The 23,207-nt window shown below is 48.2% G+C and overlaps 1 protein-coding gene across 2 annotated transcripts in view; it reads right to left on the reverse strand.

The window, feature by feature from the left end:
• Sgsm2 (small G protein signaling modulator 2) overlaps positions 1 to 23,207 on the reverse strand; it is a 40,388-nt gene that overhangs the window by 10,788 nt on the left and 6,393 nt on the right. Inside the window, exons 3-12 of one of the 2 annotated variants that reach the window (XM_026388965.2) lie at positions 8,904 to 9,066; positions 8,433 to 8,594; positions 8,090 to 8,157; positions 7,860 to 8,005; positions 7,427 to 7,561; positions 6,790 to 6,914; positions 6,367 to 6,434; positions 5,816 to 5,976; positions 5,543 to 5,669; positions 3,760 to 3,894 (exon numbers count right to left, since the gene is read on the reverse strand). In XM_026388965.2, the coding sequence (XP_026244750.2) occupies positions 3,760 to 3,894; positions 5,543 to 5,669; positions 5,816 to 5,976; positions 6,367 to 6,434; positions 6,790 to 6,914; positions 7,427 to 7,561; positions 7,860 to 8,005; positions 8,090 to 8,157; positions 8,433 to 8,594; positions 8,904 to 9,066 (1,290 nt within the window). The remainder of the gene's footprint in view (positions 1 to 3,759; positions 3,895 to 5,542; positions 5,670 to 5,815; positions 5,977 to 6,366; positions 6,435 to 6,789; positions 6,915 to 7,426; positions 7,562 to 7,859; positions 8,006 to 8,089; positions 8,158 to 8,432; positions 8,595 to 8,903; positions 9,067 to 23,207) is intronic. The other variant, XM_026388966.2, reaches the window with a different exon arrangement.

Raw genomic sequence — 23,207 nt, forward strand, 5'->3', positions numbered from 1 at the left:
GAGGTTGTCTTTCATGTGTGATAAAATACTTGGACTGAGTCAGGGGTGATTTGCTTACCTACCTCTGTCTCACTACCAGCAAACTCTTGCTTTTCTAGAGGGAGGGGAAGGAAAGAGAAGGAATAGCCAAGACCTGCTGAGCTCTCTGAAATGCTACCAGTTAGCCTGACCTCTAGGGGCTTGGCTTGATTCTCTAGAGTAAAACTCTGAGATGCCCAAGAAGTGCTTGGAACACCTCAATCTGTGACCCTGCCCAGACAGGGGAGTCTCTAGTGACTAAAGCCCCTGAGGGTCCCTGAGCTACTTGTCCACAGGCCTCACTCTTTGAGGGATTTTAGATCTGGTAGCCAATGGCTAAGTAGGAACAGTGCTCCCTGCCAAGGCTGGACACTTTGAAGCCTAAATGGACTGCACTAGATATGGTGGCTCCGCTCAGGTAAGCTGGAAGGGAGGGCGGAATTCTGAAGGCTGCCAGGGACTCTGGCATCCAATGCAGAAGTCACAGACAAATGTACCCAGGTACTGCCTCCTAAGATGACTCCTTGGATATGTCTACACAATGCAGATGGAACTTTCTCAGCCAGTCCTGCTGGTCTAAATCAGAACCCAAGACCCTTGAGAGTTTCCAGGACCCAAGTAGGGCAGGGCACTGCTCAGGGGGGATACTGATAGGTCCAGGAACCACAGAGATGAAGCACAGTGAGGGCAGGAAATGAAAGGACCCAGAGGTGATACCACAAGGGAGGGAGAGAGCAGAGCAGAGTGAAGAAGAACAAGGAGAGAGAGCTGTGTGTGCTGAGGACACTGTTTCTTTCGGCTGTGGCTTTCTTGGTGAATCTAGTGCGGTCCTGGCCCACCATGGACTGGAGCAGGCCCAGGCCTGGTTTTTCTGGGACTCAGACTCCAGCTCTGGGTGTGCCTTATAAGGAGGGCTGAGCTGATCCTTCTCCAGGCCCCTCAGGGATTGCCTTGCCTTGGCCCTCCCAAGATCCATGGCAGGTATTTGTGTAGATATCTGGCCCTTCAGCTCCAACAGGAGGCAAATTAAGGAGGCAAATTGGTGGGGTGGGGGCTGCGGCTCTGGGAGTGAGGGATTGCAAGCCATGCCCGAGATTGTAGGAAGAAAAGAGGGAAGGGGCAAAGTGCAGGTGGGGTGGGACAGGAGCCCAGGTCATGCCCCTGCAGCGAGAGAGAGGCCAATCCTGGGAGGAGCCAAGGTAAGAGTTGGCCCAGCTGGACAGGCAGCAGGCAGCAGGCGGGCAGGCAGGGAGGGTGACAGGTGCAGAGGGTGGAGGGTGGGCACACAGGGAAACCAAAGCTCATGCCCAGAAAGCAGGGCCCAACCAAGGCAGGTCTCCTGGGTCAATGCTCTTCACCTTAATTCTCCAGGAAGGAGCTGAACCAGCCAGCACTGAGCATGGCATCTGAACAACCCAGTGCAGACAGCTGGAGCTCTGGAGTGACTGGGTGAGGGGCAGCAGGTTGGATGGGGGGTCTGCTGGGTTAGTTTTGACTCTGACTCTCTCCTCTGAGCATGAGGAAAGTGTAAAGCAAACAATCAGGGTGGGTGAACCCCACAGCCCCTAAGACTCCGAGTGAAAGGTGCCTGGCCTGGAGCAGAATTAGAGTGAACAGCATCTCTGCTCGTTCGGGGAGGCAGCAGGGAAAGGAGGGAGAGGAGGGGGAGGAGGAAATCTGGACACCCCACCACTTGAATCACATGCACAAGTCAAGCATGTTGCAGGCCTCAAAAGCAACGGCTAGCAGAATGGACTCAACAGTGTTGTCATTATGGACTGGAGTGGAAGTGGGGGCTCCCATTCCCTATCCCCTCTCCCCCAACCACTGACATATTCGGCTCTCATACCTCCTCCCCTTTCCCAAGTACTGGGGGCCTCAGGACTGCATCCTGGGTTGTCTAGCCCCTGAGTTCTACAAGAGAATGCCCAGACAAATCCCAGGTTCTCTGGGTCTAAAGTCTCTGATCCCAGAAGCCTCAGCCTTAAGACTGGTCAGGAATGACTTTTCTTTCTTTCTCTCTCTCTCTCTCTCTCTTTTTTTTTTTTTTTTTCACTAGGATTGAATCCAGGGTAATTTTAGCAGTGAGCTATATCCCTAGTCATTTTTAAGTTTTTTATTTTGAGACAGGGTCTTGCAGTTGCTGGGACTGGTCTCAAACTTTAGATGCTCCTGCCTCAGCCTCCCAAGTGGTTGGGATTTCAGGCAAGCACTACCATGCCCGGCAGGGATGGCTTCTCTATTACCAAGCTGCCAAGACAAGGGTTCTTTGAGACCTACAGCCTCCAGCCTCTAGCCTGACTGCCAGTTCATGGGATAACAAGGTCCCTCTCAAAGCTTAACCTTCCTACTCAAATTCAGTTAACCCATAAATAAGCATCAGTGCAAAGTCCAAGTTTGCAAGGAAACAGATGGCAGGCATGTATATAGGCAGTAAGTTAGAATATTCCTACCTGGGCCTGGCCTACAGACTTTTGTTGGAAGGTCTGGGAGGGAGGGCAGGCCCCAGGGCAGGATGTGGCAGGAAGAGAAGCAGCTGGCAGGGTTAGCTAAGGGGGTGCTAAGTGTAGGTTAAACCACAGACCTGGCTCTCCTGGGATGGTGGCATATTATGGCTTAGTAGCCGGGCTAAGGAATAGAGTTCCTTAGCAGAACTTTATGGAAGCATAAGGCGAGTATTACATATTCTTAAGACTTCCCCTTTTGGGGCAGGGAAAGCAATTAATTCTGGCATGAAATGGTTAGGGATAGAGAAGTTTGCTAATCTTCGAGAGAGCTGGCTCAGCCCCTTCTGATCAGCCTTTCCTTAAGAGTCCCTTCCTAACCCTCACAACACTCCTGGCTGACAACTCTCCAAAAAGACTGGGATTCCCTCTCTACCAAATCGGCTCTGTGCTAAGACACACAGTGTGGGTAGGGGAACACTGAGGGACTGCAGGCACTGTGTTGTATTATTCCCAATGAAGGGGACCTCTTCCATCATGAACTCTAAGGTCTGTGAGGATGGGACACACCTGTCTGACATCTCTGGCACACCACGTGGCACAGATGAAGAAACCGAGCTTTGAGATGATGAGGTACAGAAAGCCAGCGGCATATCTGGGGCAGGAATTTATGTTGCCATGTCCTAAGTCTATGTCCCTTCCTGGACATCCTGCTGCAGATATTTCTAGATTTCATGCTAAAGTACCAGGCCATACCTGCTGGAGCCTGCAGGCCTGCTGGGAAAACAGAGCCCTAGGGTCTCTTCCCAAAGTGGCCCCTGACCTGTCTGACCCCATCCCTGCCCCAGGAAGGGTCTGGTACCCCTATCCTGTTTCTATTAAGTCAGGAGTCAAAAGCACAGGACTGAGGCTGCCTTTCCCATCAGCAGGAGGAAAGGAAAGAGACCACTATCTGGTGCTTGCCGGCAGGAATGCTAGGTGCAAGAAGGGGCTCAGGGAGCCATTCAGCCTCCCAAGAGGCAATCAGATAGTCAACCTTTCCCTTCAGAGGCTCATCTTCCCTCTCAGCATGAAGCCTCCTCCTTATACTCAGAACTATTCACTCTATTATGTCCCTCTTTTTGCCAGCACCTGTCTAGCTTCCTTGCATCCTTATCTGCCTCCTGATGGAAGGGAACCACCCTGGGTTAAGTCCCCTAATGCCAACACTGCTGTTTGAGCCCTGTGGTGGGTGGCAGGTGGGCCCAGGGGGTGGGGTGGAGGATGAGGTGGGTCAGGGACGGGGAGGGATAAAAACCTTTCATCGGATTGGGAGCTGTGAGGTTCCTCGAGCAGATCATTGAGAGCATCGAGTGCAGTTTATCCTCCTCTTCCTCATCATCGTCCACCGAGGCCGCGCGGCTGGCCGCTAGGTGGTGGTAGTTAATAGTGACTGCTCAAAGAGAATAGCGAGAGAGGCAGAGGCATGAGGACCCTAGCCCCTGGGTCAGTGGGACCAACTCCTTCCTTGAGGTGAGTGGCATGGAGCTGGGATCACCTTGAACCTGCAGGGCATAGAAGATGGGCGTGGGGGGGTAGCCTGAGAGCCCTCTGATGAGTACTTAGGAGAGTATAGAAGGCAAGGGGCTGGGCGGCAGTTACAGAGCCCTACTCTTCGAAGGGGCTCTTTCTAGAAAAAAACAGAAGAGAGAGAACTGGTGTGTATGTGTGTGTGTGAGAGAGAAAAAGAGAGAGAGAGAGAGAGAGAGAGAAAAGAGTGAAGGAGAGAGGGAGGGAGAAATATAGGAACTATTTGGGATAGGTTGGCAACTTAGGAGCTCGCCAGCACTGGCCAAGGTGGACAGGACTACTGGCAGATGGTCATGGTCATTCTTCAGCTCTCATTATGGTCAGACTGAATTGAATCTGAAATTTACCCCAAACTCCCATAGACTCAACCTTTTCCTTCTCCAAGGGTTTTCCCAGAGCCGCCTTGCCCTTGAGAAGCCCGAGTCCCTCAGCTGAGCTTCAGCTCTGTTGCCCTGGCTTGCCTTTGGGGAATTAGGGGTTCTTAAAGTGAAGTTTCGAACATTGGGAAATGCCATCAACTGAAGAGAGGAAGGAGAGACTGAAGAATCTAAACTAAACAACAACCTGAGATTAAATGCCAGGTTTGCAAACACATTCAGGCAAAAAGATGTCTCCTTGTCAGGCCATCTGGGAGGGAAGGGGGATTCTCCTCACCTTGTGCCTTCCAAACTTTTTGGGATAATTGGTGCTATGGCTACATGTATGCTGTTTGGGTCATCTGCCCTCCAATACTGAGACAACTTATTGACAACTTTTTGGTACCAGTTAAGAAATTTAGGGAGCAGGTGGTCTGGTGGGCAGTAGATACTCTGGGCTGGCAAATTCTCTGACCTTATCTACGTGAACCGTGAGTCTCAACAAGAGAAACCTATGGGTCGAAGCAGCAGAAAGGGAAGTTTGGTGTTGGTAGATACTCAGAGGTAGGCCCCTTAGGCCGAGGGGTATCTGACAAAGGCAGGCAGGACCTATGAGGGCCCAGCTACCTTTGGGCCCCCAGCCCTCAACATCCAAATCTCACCCTCTTCAGAAGCAACCCCAACCTCAGTCAGAGCTCCTCTTGTCAAATGCTGGCTTGAAGAGAGCTCCGGCTCTAGGGGAGTTGGTGAACAACTTGCTTTGTCCAAAAGAAGCGCAAATCCCATGCCCAGGCTGCCTTGTGGAGGTCGAGAGGCAGGTGGAAGAGAAATGGAGAGTTTTCTACCTTCTATTTCTAGTCCCTTCACATTTTTCCCCCCTGGGGTAGAGCATGAAAGGTGACTAAGAATACTGTGCATGACACCTGGGTCTCCTGAGCCAAGAGTCTCGGGGAAAGAAACAGGTGGGGAAAACTGCTAGGAAGAGAGGTGAGCTCTCAGGAGATGATCTGCAGGTGAAAGGTCCAGGAGAGAGGCCAGTAATGACCTCATCTTAATCTGGTCTGGTCAGGGGACCCTGCCTGACATTCTCTTGTGTTCTCTACCTCCCTGAGCATCTTTCTGTCCTCCTCCACTAAGGAAGCTTGGGACACTCACTGTGCTCGTGCCTATGCCCAGGGTAGATGATCCGGAACACGTAGTCTGTGGCCTGCCCCATGCCCAGCTCCTCCACATCCACGGGTCGCATGCTGCTGCGTTTCCGCAGCTTGGGGAACACCTTGCCCTGTGGAGAGAGGGGGTGGTCAGCCTTTCCAGGGCAGAGCCCTACCAGGGTCCGGCCTAAGAACTCCCAAGTAGGGAAAGAAAGGGCGGTGGCCAGAGAGCCACCCATACAGCCCTGCACCCAGAGACTCCCATTCCCTGTGGTACCTTCCCCTGCTGGGTCCACAGCGGGGGCTCAAGCTGTCCTCGAGGCAGCAGCCCATTCTCCAGACAGGACAGAAAGGACAGCAGGTGTCCTCCCTGTGGGAAGTGCAGTGGTGGTCTCTGGATGCCGTCCTGGCTCACCAGCACAAGTGTGCCACCGCTCTCTGGGGGTGAATGTGGACAAGTGAGCTGGAGCCCTCCTTGGACATCCCACTCAACCGTTACCATAGCCATGTAAGCCAAGTGCCCCAGACTGGGTAGTAGAACAGTCAGGCTGGAATGTGGCCTGGGAGCCTCATTAATAGGGACAGCAGGAGGGCCAGGGATAGAGCTCAGTGGCAGAGTATATGCTTAGCACACACAAGGCCCTGGGATTTGATCCCTAACACCACAAAAACAAAACAAAACAAAAACCAACCAACCAACCAAAAAACAAACAAAAAAACAGTGACAAGGAGAGGGAAACAGGAAGTCTGACAGGCCCCATGCTCAGCATACAATTGAGAGAAGGTGTCTCTGCCCTCCCACCCCTGTGCTGGGACAAGCAGACTCACTTTGTTGATGGCAGTGAATACAGACGATCTGACTGAAGGGCACCACCAGGGCATAGTCCCAGTAAACACTAGAAAGGAACCAGATTGATGTCACTGTGTCCCAAGATCTATTATTCTCCCTTCCTTGTCAGCTGGCCCCAATACCTCTTGAAACTACCCTGAAGATAGGATGACCACAGCGGAGAAGTAACCTCAGTCAGTCATGTCCCTCTGAGCCCCATGCTGTCCTCATGGCACAGGGCCCACCAGTCTCCACTGCCTAGAGCTGGGCTCAGTCCCAGAGAGCTTGACAATCACTCCAGGTGGCCTCTCCCTACCATGTGTGGTTCTGGGATAGCAGTGAGGCCTGCCTCCAGGAGCAGTCTGGGTCTTTCCACACCCCACTCCCTTCCCTGGCTCCTGGGAGAAGTGCCTAAGCCCCACCTCTTTTCCAGCTCAGTGTCCCCCAGAGTCCCGTTCATGAGCTGGTTGGGGGTCCACTTCAAAGTTAGGCTCTCTGCAGACTGGTGTAGAGAGAGGTAGCCAGGGACAGCCTCCATGTCCTCCTTCTATAGGGAGGAGACACAGCAGAAGACAGAGACAATGAGGGGCTGGGAGGTGCCCCAGGATTGCCCATGGAAACGAACTCCAGGTGGGAGCAGGGTAGGCCAGGCCAGGCCAGTCATGGGGTTCTGACTGGGCTGGAGCAAGGGAGAACAAGAGCCATCTGGCCATCTCCTCTTCCTGGCTGGCCTGGTGCCATTGGCTCTGTCACATTAGCCTCCTGGATGCCAGGTGTGTCCTGAGCCAGCCACACCCAAGCTGAGCATTCACCCTGCTTTCTGGCTGCCATTCCTACCCCTGGATGGCCTGGCTCTCTATCAGCCAGAGCAGATGCCACCTGGCTCCTGCCAGTTTCAGGCTGGACATGAGTCATATGAAACAATGAGGTGGGGGTGGGGCTATGTTACTCTTTCTCTCAGGTCAAGCTCCTTAGGAAAAGAAAAACACTATGGCTGGAAGCTTTCAGTTCCAAGGCCTTCGGAAGAGGGAAACTGAGGGTGGCATCAAGCTTTCCTACCGGCTGCACCAGCACGTTGTTCTTGCCGTAGAGCAGTCGTGTTCTTGAGTTCTGGTGCAGGGACTCCACATACTCGCGGGCACAGGTGGCTAGCCTGTCCTCTGATGCACTGCCACTAGAATGTCGCTTCCGGATCTGACAGGAAAGCCATGGCTCATCCCTGGCCTCAGGAAATCAGCCACAGGACTTGAGAACCCTCGGGCTTCCATGACAACCCTTTCTTGTTGACCCCAGGCCTTCTGGCCCCCCCAGTTTGTTTTCAGCCACCCTCTCATTTCCAGCTAAGAACTGGCACAGGTTTGTGGCATTTTTTGCAAGTGGGGAGAAGGCTCTCTAGGAGTGGCTACTACCTGGGGAGCCAGATTCCCCTCCCTCTAGTCTCATGAACATAGCCTGAATAAGTGAGCAAGGGGATGGGGAGAGGGACACCCACCCCCAGGGCAGGGCGCTTTGCAGGAGAATCCTGGCGACTAGGGGGACCCCGGATACGGTGCCTCTGGACTAGCTCATCAGCAGAGGGGTCAGTCCAATAGTGATCAGCCGTCTTGAGCTTTGTGTATTCCAAGGCACAGGGTCCCACTGTGGAGATAGGGATGTTAGTTTGAGAAACTAGAACTGCCCCTTACCCACGCTCCACAAAGGCCTATAAGCTCTCAGGCTCACCTAGAAGAGAGGCCAGGATGGGGCCAAACACAGGGTCTGCCAGTAATGCTTCCTTCTCGTAGTACTTGCTGCCAGCGGGAGGGAGACAGGGTGATTGTCAGTGCCCTTGGACCTGGTCCAGGGTGGTGAAGCTCACCAGGGAGGGGACAATCCCCACAATGTCAGATTCATGTCAATCACCAAGGAAAGTCTATAGGATGGACTTTTGCAGGGTACCTGGTATGGTCTATGCTTTTGGAGTACTTAAAGGGGAGCTAGAGGCATGACTATAGGCTATCCTGACCGTTAAGCAAGGAGAGGCACAGGGCTGAGGAGGGAGCTAATTGGGGAATGGGGCAGTCACCTGCAGTTCTCCGCCAGGTACTGCACAACCCTGTCCAGAACTTTCTCCATGAGTGCTGTGCGTACCCAAATGTGCTTCAAGGCCTGTGGGCTGAGGACCGGGGCCTTCCCACCAGCTGGGCCCTGTTTCCGCAGGGCCTCCTGGCCACCTCCTGAGGGTCTCCTGCAATGAGGAGGAGGAGGACTTCAGAAGTATAAGAGCTTGGGGGTAAACCACAGGTCTGTGGCACTAGGAGTGAGAACTGGTGCCACAAGATGGGAGACCAGAGAGTTCCTGAGCAGGAACAGGGAGTCAAAGGGCACTGAGCCCTTTGAAAGCTTAACTGTCACCCACAGGCTGATCCCTCACCCAACAGGTCCTGCAAGAGATGGGCCAGGAAGCCAGCCTCTAGGTGGGTTTTCCTGGGAGGTAGCAGATGGCCAACTGGAAAGAGCAGAAGAGAGGGCCAGGAAAGGCTGGCATGGGGCTTACCTGCCCTCTACTTGTTGTTGCAGCTCCTGTACCTTGTGGCAAATATCCCCAGCCACAGGGCACGTTTTCCCCACCTTGGTGAACAGAGCTGCCATCTTGTCACTGCGCAGGAAGCCAGCAGCACGGCGTCTCAGTTGATGCAGGAGGCAAGCCTCCACAGCACCTGGGCCACAAAGGAAAACAGCACCTGAGTCTGAGCAAGAGAAGGGACACTCCTGTCTCCCGTGCCTATGGAAAGGCAGGGGCAAAGGCAACTGATGAAACTAGGGGCAGGCCAGGAGGTACCCTGACCACCTCCTAACCCTCCCCTCCCCTCCCCGTCCTTCTGCCCTTGTCTAGGGTGGACCTGCAATAGCCAAACCTTTCCCTCACCTGGTGTGTGCATGGCTCCTGTATCAAGTATCACTCCTGGGGGACTGTGAGGACCATAGCTACCCACCAGGTTTGGCATGAATGGCTGTACCCAACCATGAGGGCAAGCAGGGATAGCACCTACAAGACAGGGATACAGAGAGCACACGGCCCGGCCGCCCTCCTAGAGAGCATGGTGATGTGGTTGCTAAGGAACGAGGCACTGGAGGAGCTGCAATATTAATGAAGCCACTGCAGAGATCGGACCTGACAGCAGCCCCTGGATTATTGATGAGCTCAGCAGCTCAGAGAGAGAGAGAGAGATTTCTCTTTTCAACATTGGGAGGGCTTTCCTTCGTTCATTCATATTTTTAGGGGCTAAACTTAAAAATCGCTTTATCTGGATCCTGCTTACCACAGAGAGACCCTGCAGGAAGGAAAGGAGGTCTTGGTGGAAGGAACTGCGCTGGGCAGACACAGAGTTAAAAACATTAGTTTGTGTGGGATTGGGGGTGGGCTTGACCAGTACTGAGGCCAGGCTGAGTGAGCTGTGCTGGCGACAAGATCTGAACTTGGTGTGGCCACTTGCTGCTTCTGTGAAACCTGGGTAAGTGACTTGGTACTCTCAGCCTCAGTTTTATCATCTGTGAAGTTGAGAAAGCTTCTTAGGACAAGTATGAGATGTCACATGAGATGGAACATGAGAAACCCCTTGCACAGGGTCTGACTTTTGAGAGCCACCGGATACACGTCACCTTACCTTCTCTGTTCAGGGACTCTTTTATAGCCAACCTGTAAAAGCCAGGTATGGCAGGACCTGGGTGCATCAGAGAAAAGATCACAGCCTGCCCCAGAGGCAGATGGAGGTCCTGCTCTCTTGGAAATGAGGGAACCGAGGGTCAAATTAGTTATTCTGACTAACATGGTTAGACTAACATGGTTAGGTTATGGAACCTGGACTTCAAGAAAGAATTACTGAAAGGAAAAAAAAAAAAAAAGAATTACTGACAACTCTCATCTGTTTTCTGCCTTTGTTTTGGATAACTGACAAGCAGTCACTGCTGTCCTATAAAAGGAGTTTGGCCTTCTCTTGGACTGAAGTCAAGGAGAGACTGAGTCCCTGTGGCCTCCTACAGCCAGCTCAGTGAGAGAATCCAGGGGAGGGGGAACAGGGAGGCTCCCTCTCCTGAAGCTCATCCCTGCTCTGGCCTTAGAGGGCTTTGTTTTACAAGGTGCTGCCTGTCCTCCACAGTGTGGTCAACCACCTACACACATGTGTATGGAGACGGAGCTATATGCACTTAGCATGTGTTTATAGGCATCAGAGAGATCTTTGGCATAAGTGTCCACATGTTCTTCACTGTGATCAGTCCCCTGGTCCCTGGAGGTCTTATGTGTCCCTAGGATATATAGGTAAGTGACTTCTGGGTCCCAGTCTCTTGATCCTGATGCAGGAAGGTGGTGATATTTCCCTGGGTTGTACTCCTCATCTAGGAGAGAGAAGTCACACTGAACAGAGCCAGAGTGGCAGCAGGTGGCACTAGTCCTGCAGGATATCATGTGCTTCAGTGATATGTCTAATTGCAGGGATAATGAGTCATTAGCCTTCCCACCTTCCCCAGGCAACTGCAAATGCAGGCAGGCCAGGGCGCTGGGGACCTGCTAGGCCTCACTTATCTTCTCAGCCAGCCTCCCAGCTCTGAGAGAGGAGGCTTTCCTCAGAGAGTATTGCAACAAGGGAATACTGTCCCAGTGATCACCCCTAAGTTTCTTCCATGAAATCTAGGCAATGTGCCAGGCCTGTCTAGGGAAGGAGAAATCTGCACCCTCAACTTTCCAAACAAAGCAAATGACCCCTTAGGCCAGATATTCTCTGTCTAGTTCCATGTGCTCCTGGGTTGGTGATTGTTGAAAACAGTTGCCCTTCACCATTCTCACAGCAGTGCGCCCGAAAATCAGCAAACGTGATGAAAAATGTCATGTGTGCAGTGTGTAGGCAAAATTAATAACATTGATGATGATAATAACAATAGAGAATCCCTATCGCAGGGGGTTTACAAACGGGTTTCTTGGACTCCACAGACATCCTGAAATTGTATAGAATCTGTATAAAAGTTGTTGTGCTCTAGAATGCTTAGGGAGTGCTTTTTTTTTTTTTTTTTTTTTTTTTTGTGGTGCTGGGGATTGAATCCGGGGCCGTGTGCATGCTGACTTTTAGCTCCCTTAAAAGTGGGTACCTGACCCCAGAAAGATTAAGAACCCCTGCTCTAACACTTGAGTTGGGCAGAAATCCAAAATTCCCACTGAAGGAAACTCAGATGCAAACATAACCATACACACGCTCTCTCTAATACACAGTGAATACAACAATCACAATTGCCCACAGAACCATAGGCAATAACAAGCAGCTCTGTTCTGAACTTCCTCCTAAGGAAAGGTCTTTCATAGACAGAACAGGGGAATGTCAAGTACTCTTCCCATGGGAAGTTTAACTGAAGGCCCATGCTTATCTCCTCCCTTCAGGGAGAGCCCAGGGCACCAAGCAGGGGAACTCTAGGGCATTTCTCCTTTCTGCCCTAGTTCTGCCACCATAGTCCTGGCTCCCAGTGTGGAGGCCATGCTGGAGATGTCCATAGAACAAGACACCAAGTTGGCTGAGCCTGTCCACCTGCTAGCTGAGCTATCTGGGTCCTTGGTACCAAGCTCCAAAGGCTTCAGGGCTCCAATCCCAGTGGGTCTTGGTACTACCCACAGCCACTCTGGATGCATTACAAGGTAACAGCCTGACATCATTTACCTCATTTCATATGAGAAATATTTTTAATTGTTAATAAAAAAAATCAATACTAGTTGGGGTGGAAAGGCTTGGGCAAATGAATCAAAATAGAGAGACATGACTTAACAAGCATGATACTCTTAACTGCCGACACTGATCTTCTGGTGGCCTTTAGAGTTTGGGCCTGATGAGACCAGGGTTACTTCTCCACTGTATCCATTCCATCCCACTAACAAGAAGATTCAGAACTAACTACAGTTTTGAGTAGGCCGAATCACAACCAAATTTAATTTCAGCACCTTGCTATGAACACCTCCCATCCTCCACTGAAAGGTCTGATGCCATCTTCCCAGGGAAAGGCTGGGAACCATAGGCCCAGATTAGCCCTAGCCTCTTCAGTCCCCCTCAAGCCCATAAAGGTATGGAGTTTAACAAATACTATCTGGGGCTAGAGATCACAGGTGCTAGTGAAATTCTATAGGGCCCTACCCTCCGTCCCCTTACATGCTTATTTAACCATTCCAAGGATACCACTATGGAGTGAGACACAGGGGAGACAGAGATAAAGGGAAGTGGAAAGTTGCTGAATTTTCTCATATATTGCTGGTGGGAGGCGATATGGTACTATAAATGTGCAGATAATCTCTGACCCAGCAATCCCTCTTCTGGAATCTTCCCTGTAGATATAACTGCATGATTACTTAGTTTAACAGCAAATACTGGAGACCATCCACATGTTAGTCAATAGGGGTCATGTTATGTAAATTTGGCATATTCACACAGTAGAATATTGTGTAATTCTGAAAAAGAATGAGATGTACTCTCAAAAGAACAATGGAAAACACTCCAAAAGGAAGATGCAGGACAATATGACCACATGGCACCTTTGAATTACAAAAAAAAAAAAAAAAAGTGAGTGAACAAAGATTATATATATATATATATATATATATATATATATATATACACACATACATACATACATATATATTTTATAGATTTCTAGAAGGGTACAGAAGGAAAAAAACAGTGACTTGAGTGGAAATGGGCAAGGAAAGGAATAGGCTTTAGAAGTACACCTTTTATATAATTTTGATTTTTGAATCAGGTGAACGTATTACCACTTCAAACCAATAATTGTAGTAGTTGAGTAAGTGACCATCAAGGGTTCTGATTATGAGATGAGGCCAGAATCTCCAACCCAAGAGTGAATCAAATTCACAAACCTCAGAAAGCCTCCGTCTGTCCATGACACTGGCTCTACCTGTCTCCTTTCACCAGCTCCCTTAGCAAATATGGTCTTCCAAGATGGTTTGGTTCCCTACCCCTTGGGGAACCTGCTTAGGGCAACAGCAGGTAACCTGAGCTGGGCGGGGATAGGAGAAACAACTCAATGGGCTGGGACAAACCTAGGTGTCTCAGGAGTTCACAAAAATAAACTGAAGCTATGGTTTCCAGGAAATGCAGTAGTGGTTGGGAAGGGGTCCACAGTTGGTCCAAGGGGGCCTCAGAAACAAGGCTGGCTCTGGGATGGTTCTCCCAGTCTGCCTTGCCTCTCATGTGCATATATATTTATATTTAAAGCTATGCTCTACAGCCACGGGCCTGGACAAGCCCAGTTTTGTTGAAGTGAAGAATCATAGCACCTAGAGTTGGTACAGTCTGACATGAATCTGGGTCCAGGACACTCGGCCAAGAGGCACTGGGGACAGGAGTAGAGGAGGTATGGCAAGCACAGCCTACTCCCCCAACCTCTGGCTCAGTTTCACCTTTACTCCCAGCTACCATCTGTACAATGAGGGAGTTCAGTAAAAGTTGCCATGGAGAACCTGAGGGAGGGAAGTGCGGGTAGAGCAGTCAGTCACAGGTGGTTCAGTTTTGTCCTGGAGTTTTGGGGCCATCACTCAGAGCAGAATTTTCAAAAGCTTAATGCCAAAGGGCTTCTGGTTCAGGCCCCTGGAAAATGGGACCAAGACTACCAGGAGGAGTAGCCTCCTGAAAGGAAAGAGAGGAAAGGTGGGACTCTTCAAAGAAGGAACTTAGGTGAGTAGTTTTTCCCAGCTGTTGGAGAAGGAGGTTGGAACTTTAGCGGGCAGAAAATGAGGTGGGGAAGAGCAAAGAGGCATCTTCAGGCATCACTAACCTCTTTTCCCTATTTCTTCTTCTTCTTTTTTTTTGTTGCAGTACTAGCATTTGAACTCAGGCCATTCACATGCTAGACAAGTGATCTGCCATCAAGCTACATTTCCAGTCCTTTTATGTGTGTGTGTGTGTGTGTGTGTGTGTGTGTGTGTGTGTGTGTAAAGAGTATCTGTCATAGACATAGACATGCTGGGACTCACTAAGTTGGTGGCCATAAATAACAGCAGCCATTGAACTGCTTAGTCATGTCTTCTTGCAATTGATAAAAAGCTATAAGGGGCACTAGCCAAAAGCATGCTTAGTAATGACTGGTTGCAATTGATAGGGAGCACAGCTCCATGGACACATGCAAAGAATGTGCCCAGCTGCAATTACATCACCTCACTGGACATAACCAATGGACATTGACTTTCACTGGGTGTAACCAATTATCAACATACATCACCAACTTTGAACTATAATTAAATTGCTGGTCCTGCCACATTGAAGAGTTTTGCTCCAAGGACATCGGTGAGACTGGCCACCTTGCTGTCCATCCCTGGACTGACTTCACCATTTCCTGATGTCCAGCCTTTGGCTGGAGAGAAGGACAATGTCTGCTCTTGGCTAAGAGAAGTTGCATGGCATGGGAGGTATTTTGGGGGCTCGTGGTTGCCCGACGATTGTGTAATTTGCTTATAGTGCTTAGTGTGCATTAAATGCTAGTTGGGGGCTGGGATTGTGGCTCAGTGGTAGAGCGCTCGCCTAGCACGGGCGGGGCCTGGGTTCGATCCTCAGCATACATAAAAAATAAAGGCATTGTGTTGTGTCCATCTAAAATAAATATTAAATAAATATTTAATAAATATTTAAAAAATAAATATTTAAAAATGCTAGTTGGGGTGCTCCCCCATATATCCAAAACTTTTTGCTCTAATTGTTTATATTTGATGATTATTGTGATTGAATATATGCTTGCATTTAAAGATAATCCACCTCTGAGTAATTATTAATAGTGCCACTTGCAACAGTGTGTATGAGATTGAACCCAGGACCTCATGCATGCCAGGTAAAGTGCTCTGCCGCTGAGCTACATACCCAGGTCCCAATCCCAACCCTTTTTATTTTTTAAGACAGAGTCTCGTTAAGTTGCCCAAGCTGTCCTCAAATTTGTGGTATTTTTGTTGTTTTGGTACTGGGAATTGAACCCAGGGGCACTTAACCACTGAGCCACATCCCTATCCCTTTTTTTATGTTTTATTTAGAGACAGGGTCTCATTAAGTTGCTTATGGTTTTGCTAGGTTGCTGAGGCTGGCTTTGACCCCCCTGCCTCAGCCTCCTGAGCTGCTGGGTTTATAGGTGTGTGCCACTGCATCCAGTGATATCCTTAAATTTGTGATCCTCCTCTCTCTACCTTTGGGATTATATGCACCACTCTGCCTGGCTTTTCCCTATTTCTTCTCTATATGGCTATTTCTACCCAGAGATTGGTAATGGCTACTTCCACTTAAAACCAACATTTCTTCAGAAACTAAAATACATTTCTATTTTTAGAGTTTATTCATCGCTCATAGTTCCAGAGTTTTAGTCCACAGACGGTCAACTCCATTGCTCTGGGCCAAAGGTGAGGGAGAACATCATGGCAGAAGGGTGTGGCAGAGAAAAGCAGCTCAGGACATTGTACCAGGAAGCACAGTAACTGAATTACATTTTCCTCTCAGCTTGCTTTGGTGATGCTAGCTGTTTGCTCCAACAACATTCAGCTTTGCTCAACACCCCCAAATAAGAAAGCAACACTCCCATCCAGACTCTGGAAGGAGAAAAAAATTGCCCTGATTTTTTGGAACCAAGGTGAGAGAAATGGAATTCAAGCCACATGTACCCATTTTCCTTATCTTAGGGGGAATGCAAGGCAGGGTCTACATGCACCAGGTTCACAGTGGCTTCCCAAGGAACTAGGCCAGGGTCAGCCTCTCACACAGTGGAGAGAGACAGGCTCAGCTCAGTTCAACAAGGCAACCACCATCTCCGAGGGAGTCTCTGAACACCATTAGCTCTGTTAAATTACTGCAAGCTGTTTCCATGAGGGCCAATTCCTCCACTCCTAGGCTCCACTCTTTTTTTTTTTTAATATTTATTTTTTGGTGTAGATGGACACAACACAATGCATTTTATTTTTATGTGGTGCTGAGGACTGAACCTGGGTCCCGCCCGTGCCAGGCAAGCGTTCTACCACTGAGCCACAATCCCAGCCCCCAGACTCCACTCTTGATAAGCCTCAGAGGCACACCAAACCCTGTGTTTTCCCTGTCCTTCCCAGCTGTTTGACTTTGGGCAACTCACTAAATCTCTCTGAGCTTTAGCTGCATTTAGGTAAAATGACAGGTTCCACCTCAAAGGGTGCTGGATAACAAAAAGCAGCAAGTAGCAATGTAAAGGTGCAAAAGACTTCTTGGCCACTGCTTGGCACTCTGAAGGTGATCAGTGAGTCATGGTGCCTTCTTCCCTGTGCCTATGCTCATCCCCTGACTCCCCACCAGCACCTACCACACTATGGATTGTCTGTTCATGCTCTTCTCTCAGGCCTGCCCACATGCACAACTTCACCTTCACCTTTGGGAGGATTCGGCTCCCCACAAATATCCCTTCCCTCTCCTATATCTTCAACTTTTCCTTATTAGGTATTTCCCATTTGAATATAAACATTCTATAAATTCTCCAGTTAAAAAAAAAAAACAACACCATGAAATTGGGGTTGTGGCTCAGTAGTAGCGCAGCTTGCGTAGCATGTGTGAGGCAGTGGGTTCAAATCTCAGCACCACATATAAATAAATAAACAAAATAAAAGTCCATCAACAGCGAAAAAACAGATTAAAATTAAAAAAAAAAACAACAACAAAGTACCAGCGTCACCTTCCTTGAACCTGCATTCCTATTTGCTTATTGTCTCATTTAGCTGCTGCCCTTTATTCAAGAAACCTCAAGAAAATGATCTGTTCTTAAAATCCCTCTCTCCTTCTCCTTCCATCCCTTCCTTCTCCTCCTCTTCCTTCTCTCTCTCTCTGTACACACTGCTGGGGATTGAACCCAGGACCTCTTGAATGTTAGGCAAATATTCTACCTCTGAGCTACATCCCCAGCCCAGCCCTTCCATCTCCTTTAAAAAAAATGATTTTATTATAGAAAATTCCAACCATATACAAAAGAAGACAGTGTAATGAACTCCCATGTACCTATGACCCAACTTAAAACAGTTATCAGGTCACAACCAATCTTGGTTAGCTGAACTACCTGCTACCAAGTTTTTCTTACCTTTGCATTTCTTTAAAAAAAAATTTTTTTTTTTAGTTGCAGGTGGACACAATGCCTTTATTTATTTTTTAAAATATTTTTTAGTTGTAAATAGACCTGTATTTAATTAATTTATTTATAGGTGGTGCTGAGAATCGAACCCAGTGCCTCACACACGCCAGGTGAGTGCTCTATCACTGAGCCATGACCCCAGCCCCCAGAATGCCTTTATTTTATTTGTTTATTTTTTATGTGGTGCTGAGAATCGAACCTAGTGCCTCATACTCGCAAGGCAAGTGCTCTACCAATGAGCTACAGCTCCAGCCCCGCCCCTGCATTATTCTGAAGCATATTTTTAACATCTAAACTCTTAAAAAATTATGTACACATACCTTTATTGCACCTATAAAATTAATAACAATTCCTTAATATGATCAAAATTTCCTGAGTTCTTAAGAGTTCAAGTTGCCCTGAATGTCTAGAAGTTCCAGACTCCAGAAACCTGGATTCTCAGATGGAATCTTGGAGAAGCTTCAAGGAGGCTTTATGGGAAGGTTGTAAGGTCAGTTCTAAGAACAAAGTAGATGCCAGGTGCTTTGGTGCATGCCTGTAATCCCAGCGACTCAGGAAGCTGAGGCCAGGAGGAGCGCAAGTTCAAGACCAGCCTCAGCAACTTAGCAAGGTCCTAATAAATTTAGTGAGATCCTGTCTCAAAATAAAAAATAAGGGGCTGGTGTTTTAGCTCAGTGGTAGAGTGTTTGTCTATCAGGTGTGAGGCACTGAGTTTGATTCTCAGCATCACATATAAATAAACAAATAAAGGTCCATCAACAACTAAAAACAAACAAACAAATAAATAAAAGGGCTGGCGTTGTAGCTCAGTGATTAAGTGTCCCAGGGTTCAATGCCTAGTACCCCTCCACCGAAAAAAAAGTACTCCTATATACCCAGCTCCATTCTATATGCTTTATCTGTATCCTTCCCCTTCCCCCATCCCTTCTATTTTTTTTGAACTGGGGATCAAACCCAGACTCTCATGCATACTAGTCTACTACTGAGCTATGTCCCCAGCCCTGCATGGCTCTTCTGATCCTCATATCTACCTTATGGGTGTAGCCTTAGAGACGGGTAACTGGCTATGGTTACACACTGAGAGACTGTCAGGATGTTAAACCCAGGTCTGTCTAACTCCAAGGCCCAGCTACAGACTCCCACCACATAAACTCAGCCACGCCTCAGCACGGAATGAGGGGAACCAGTTCCTCCAGAGGAACTTCTTCCCTACTTGATCATTTCTGGATGGAATGCAGAAGTAAGATGGCCTGGGGATGAGCTGTTCATTCCATGCAGGTATGAAAAAGGAATCCTTTAACTTAAAAGAGATAGGCTGAAAACTGCCTTGGAGTCTGAATCTCAGAATGTACTGAAACATTTCTGGCTGCAATATCCCAGGTGGAATGCAAGTATCCCTTAGCACCTGCTTCTCTCCTAGCTTATTAGCATCCCCTTGCCATTCCCTGAAGCAGCTCACTGCAGGGCAGACCTTCCTGGCTAATGAAGCTGCTTAGCAACAGGGAGCTGGTTAATAAAGCCCATGTTATTCCCAGCTCCACAGACTCCACCCCCATCTCCCATTACAGCTCATCCTCAGCCTGAAGCAACCCTCAGGCTGACCCATCTGCCGGAAGCTGCACCAGGAAGCAGGAGGCAGGGCTCGCCTGCACCCTCCTCCCAATGCCTAGCTACTGATGTGAGAAGACAGAGCCTGAGAACCTGCTCTGCCAGACCAGGAGTCTCTCTCTCTCACCAATCAGAAGAGAGTCACTGGAGACACTGCGGATGCAGATCTGAGCCAGAAGGGAGGGCAGCCCAGAGAAACAGGACTTCTCTAAGGCTCATGGATTGATGTTACAATTACCTGAATTACTTAGGATCTCTTTTTGTCAAGGGAATAACTGTGCCTCTTTCAGTACATGCATTACTATTTCAGATGCAGGGTTCAAAGGCAAGCCTTGGGATGATTTGCTATTTAACTCTTTCAGTGCTCTTCCCATAGGTACAAGTCAAATGCAGGGGATGGCAGGAGACACCAGCCTATAGGAGTAGGAAAGGGGTTCATGAAGCCATAGGGAAAACATGAAGCATTAATTTGATTCAATAGTAAGTCTTTTTTTTGGGGGGGGGCACTGGGGATCAAATCCAGGGTCTAATGCATGCTAAGCAACTACTCTACCACTAAGCTCCATCCATGGGCCACAACAGTAAGTCTTTACATTAAAATTTAAAAATTCAGGGGCTGGGTTGTGCCTTGGTGGTAGAGCGCTCGCCTAGCATGTGTGAAGCACTGGGTTTTATCCTCAGCACCACATAAAAATAAAATAAAGGTATCGTGTCCACCTACAACTAAAAAAATATATTTAAAAAATTCAAAAACCAGAGTGAGGGGTATATACAGTTCGGGGGTAGAGCTAGTGCTTAGCATGCGCTAGGTTCATTGTATTGTGGAGCCACGTGCAAATTTGACGTAATGTTTTAAGATAAAAGGGAAATAACAAAGATCCCTTTCCCATGATGGTAGTTTTTTTTTTTTTTTTTTGGTACTGGGGATTGAACTCAGGGGCACTCAACCACTGAGCCACATCCCCAGCCCTGTTTTGCATTTTATTTAAAGACAGAGTCTCACTGAGACTGAGCTGCTAAGTACCTCACCATTGCTGAGGCTGGCTTTGAACTTTCGATCCTCCTGTCTCAGCCTCCTAAGCCGCTGGGATTATTGGCGTACTCACTATGCCCGGCCCCATGATGGTAGTATTGAGTCCATTCTCCCAGCTCACCCTCTGAAGCTTGAGAAGCAGTTGCATAGGTACTCATTTTCTGGCCTGGGAGTTCAGAGGTTGCCAAGCTGAGCAGCACTGTAGCCTCGATATACAGAGGACAGCATGAGAAGACCCCTCCCATAGCAGTTGGATTTGCCAGGAAAGCTTCCTCACAAGGAAGGTTTCTACTTGCTGGGCCTGACTGGTTTCTGGATAGATAGGTTTAGGAACAACCACAGCAAACTCAACAAATGCATCTTTCTTGCCAGTCTTGGGAGTCCCATCCATCTCCCTGAGTGACGGGAACTGAAATCTGGCCACAACTTTCCTGGGTCAATTTTTTTTTTTTTTTTTTTTTTGGTATCAAGGATTAAACCTACAGGTGCTTAACCATTGAATCTCATCCCCAGTCTTTTTTTTTTTTTTTTTTTTTTTTTTGTAGTTGTAGATGGATAGAATGCCTTTATTTTATTTATTTTTATGTGGTGCTGAGGATCGAACCCAGTGCCTCACACATGCTAGGCAAGCGCTCTGTCGCTGAACTATAGCCCCAGCACCCCTAGCCCTTTTTATATTTTATTTAGAGACAGGGTCTTGCTAAGTTGCTTAGGGTCTTGCTAAATTGCTGAGGTTGGCTTTGAACTTTTGATCCTCCTGCCTCAGCATCCCACGCTCCTAGGATTATAGGCATATGCCACCACACTTGACCAAATGTCTACATTCTAAGGAAGCTCATCTTGCCTAGGTCTGGCCTTCCTTAGTCACCCCTTAGTCCTCCTCGCCAGGAATAGAGGGCCAGCATGGAGTCGAGGGCAGCCCCGGACCCTCTAGAGAATATGGTCATTCCACAGTTACAACAGTCTCTGAAGCCTTCACTCTTAGCACATTCTTCGTAATCCTATTCCTCTTAGAACAAAGCTGAATTCTGCATGTGGTTAGGACAGTAGTAAAACCCAGTAAAAAAAAAAAAAGTCTGGATCACCTTCAGACTAAACATGCACTTCTGAGCATTTTTCTAGGTGAGGAAGACTGGCATATCAGAATCTCCAAAAGGCAAAGGGGTGGCATTTTTTTCAATCAATGCATAACTAGTCCTCCTCCTTCCCTTTCCCCCTGGTTATGATTCTACTGTGTGTGTAATGCATGGAAATGGCTTGCAGAAAGGGAGGAAAAAATGGTTGATAATCACTGCTTTAAATCAACCTTATTTTGAGCTCAAATTTAGAACACCAATTGCTGTTATTTGGAACAACAATTTTGATAAAGCACAGGATTCCTTTCTCTTTGAGTCTCAGATGCTCCAACTTGATATAGCTTGATACTGTTGGCAACCCCTCCTGCTCACATGCTCCTGGGTAACTATGTCCTGAGCCCAAGGCAGAGGCAGCAAACTGGTAAAGGCCTGCAGATGCCTTTTGTTTGGCCCATACAATTAAAAAAAAAAAATGGAATTAGTTGTCAGCATTTACAAAGTAGAAAATTTCATACAAAATCTCAGACTTCAGGTTTCTCTGGTTTTAAAACAAAAACAGGCCATGGGAAGCCTGGTGACATTATTGTAGGAAAATGAATAGTGCCTGTCCTTCTACACAGGACAAGTGCTGTCCAGGTCACCCCAGTCTCACATCTGGCCAGCTTCATGTGTTTTTTGTTTTTCTTTTTTTTTAGGGGATTGAGTCCAGAAGTACACTACCTTTGAGCTACATCCCCAGCCCTTTTAAAAAAATTATTTTGAGACAAGGTCTTATTAAATGGTCCATGCTGGCCTGAACTTGGCAATCCTCCTACCTCAATGTTTTCAGTAGCTGGGTTTACAGATGTGCACCACCATGTCTGGTGCTTGTAGATGTTTTTTGTTGGACTCTGTAGGTATTTAAGTTTATGCTCATGGCTCTGAGCCACCTCCTGCAGACCAGCAGAACTGTGTTCCTCTTGCTGAGTTTAGAACCCTAGAGAGCTGGGGGCCTTGTTTTACGGCAGCACTGAAATTGGCTGAAAGTAGAAAAATCATTCATTTTGAGTGTGCTGCAAAGAGTCCTTTGCTTCCAGACAGGAGACAAAAGCAAAAGCGCCACTGCTTCCTGGATTGGGGGTGGCTATGGGTCCGGACCTATCAGAGGAGAGCTGACAGTTGTTTCTCACCAAAACCACCTGAACATGGAACACCCACCGCTTTTTTTCCTGCTTGTCTTCCTCCAACACCTTTTCCCTCATTCTCCCACAGCTACCTACACATAGCACCCATGCACAAGCTGTTTGCACTACTTGATTCTGTTTTCTCTAGTGTGTGTGCTTTGACAAAGCCTAGCGCCAAGCCGTGCATAACTGGGCTGCCTGTAAAGCCCTTCTGGTGATGAGACACTGGCTGACCAAGGGAACACAGCACAGGTAGAATGGAAGAGAGTTCTAATACTCTTCAAACTTGGTTCAGCCAAGAAAATGTAAGATCAGGTTGCTCTTTGTAAACCTGGGAATCAGTTCATCATCTCAAAAGAACTGGGGAACCTTATCCAAAAGGGAGATGGTGGGACTCAGATCTTACAACACTTAGCCTTAGTTTCAACATCTGAAGGAGAAGAAAAGAAAAGCATTTTCTGAGCTCTTACAATGCTAAGAATGTTTACAGGCATCAGCTCCATCCCCATAAAAACTTATTAATGTACAAATCATCACCATAATTTTAAAGAAGCAAATTGAGGGTGACACAAATTAAGAAACATTTCTACGCTGGGCACTTTGATGCATGTGGGCAATTCCAGTGACTTGGGAGGTTAAAGTCAGGAGGATAGCAAATTTGAGACCCTGTCTCTAAGTAAATACATAGACCTGGGGGTGTAGTTCAGTGGTAAAATGTCCCTGGGTTAAATCCCCAGTACCAAAAAGAAAAAGAGAGGCTGGGGATGTGGCTCAAGCGGTAGTGCGCTCGCCTGGCATGCGTGCGGCCCAGG

The sequence above is a fragment of the Urocitellus parryii genome, chromosome 7, assembly GCF_045843805.1.
Source record: "Urocitellus parryii isolate mUroPar1 chromosome 7, mUroPar1.hap1, whole genome shotgun sequence".
NCBI lineage: Eukaryota > Metazoa > Chordata > Mammalia > Rodentia > Sciuridae > Urocitellus > Urocitellus parryii.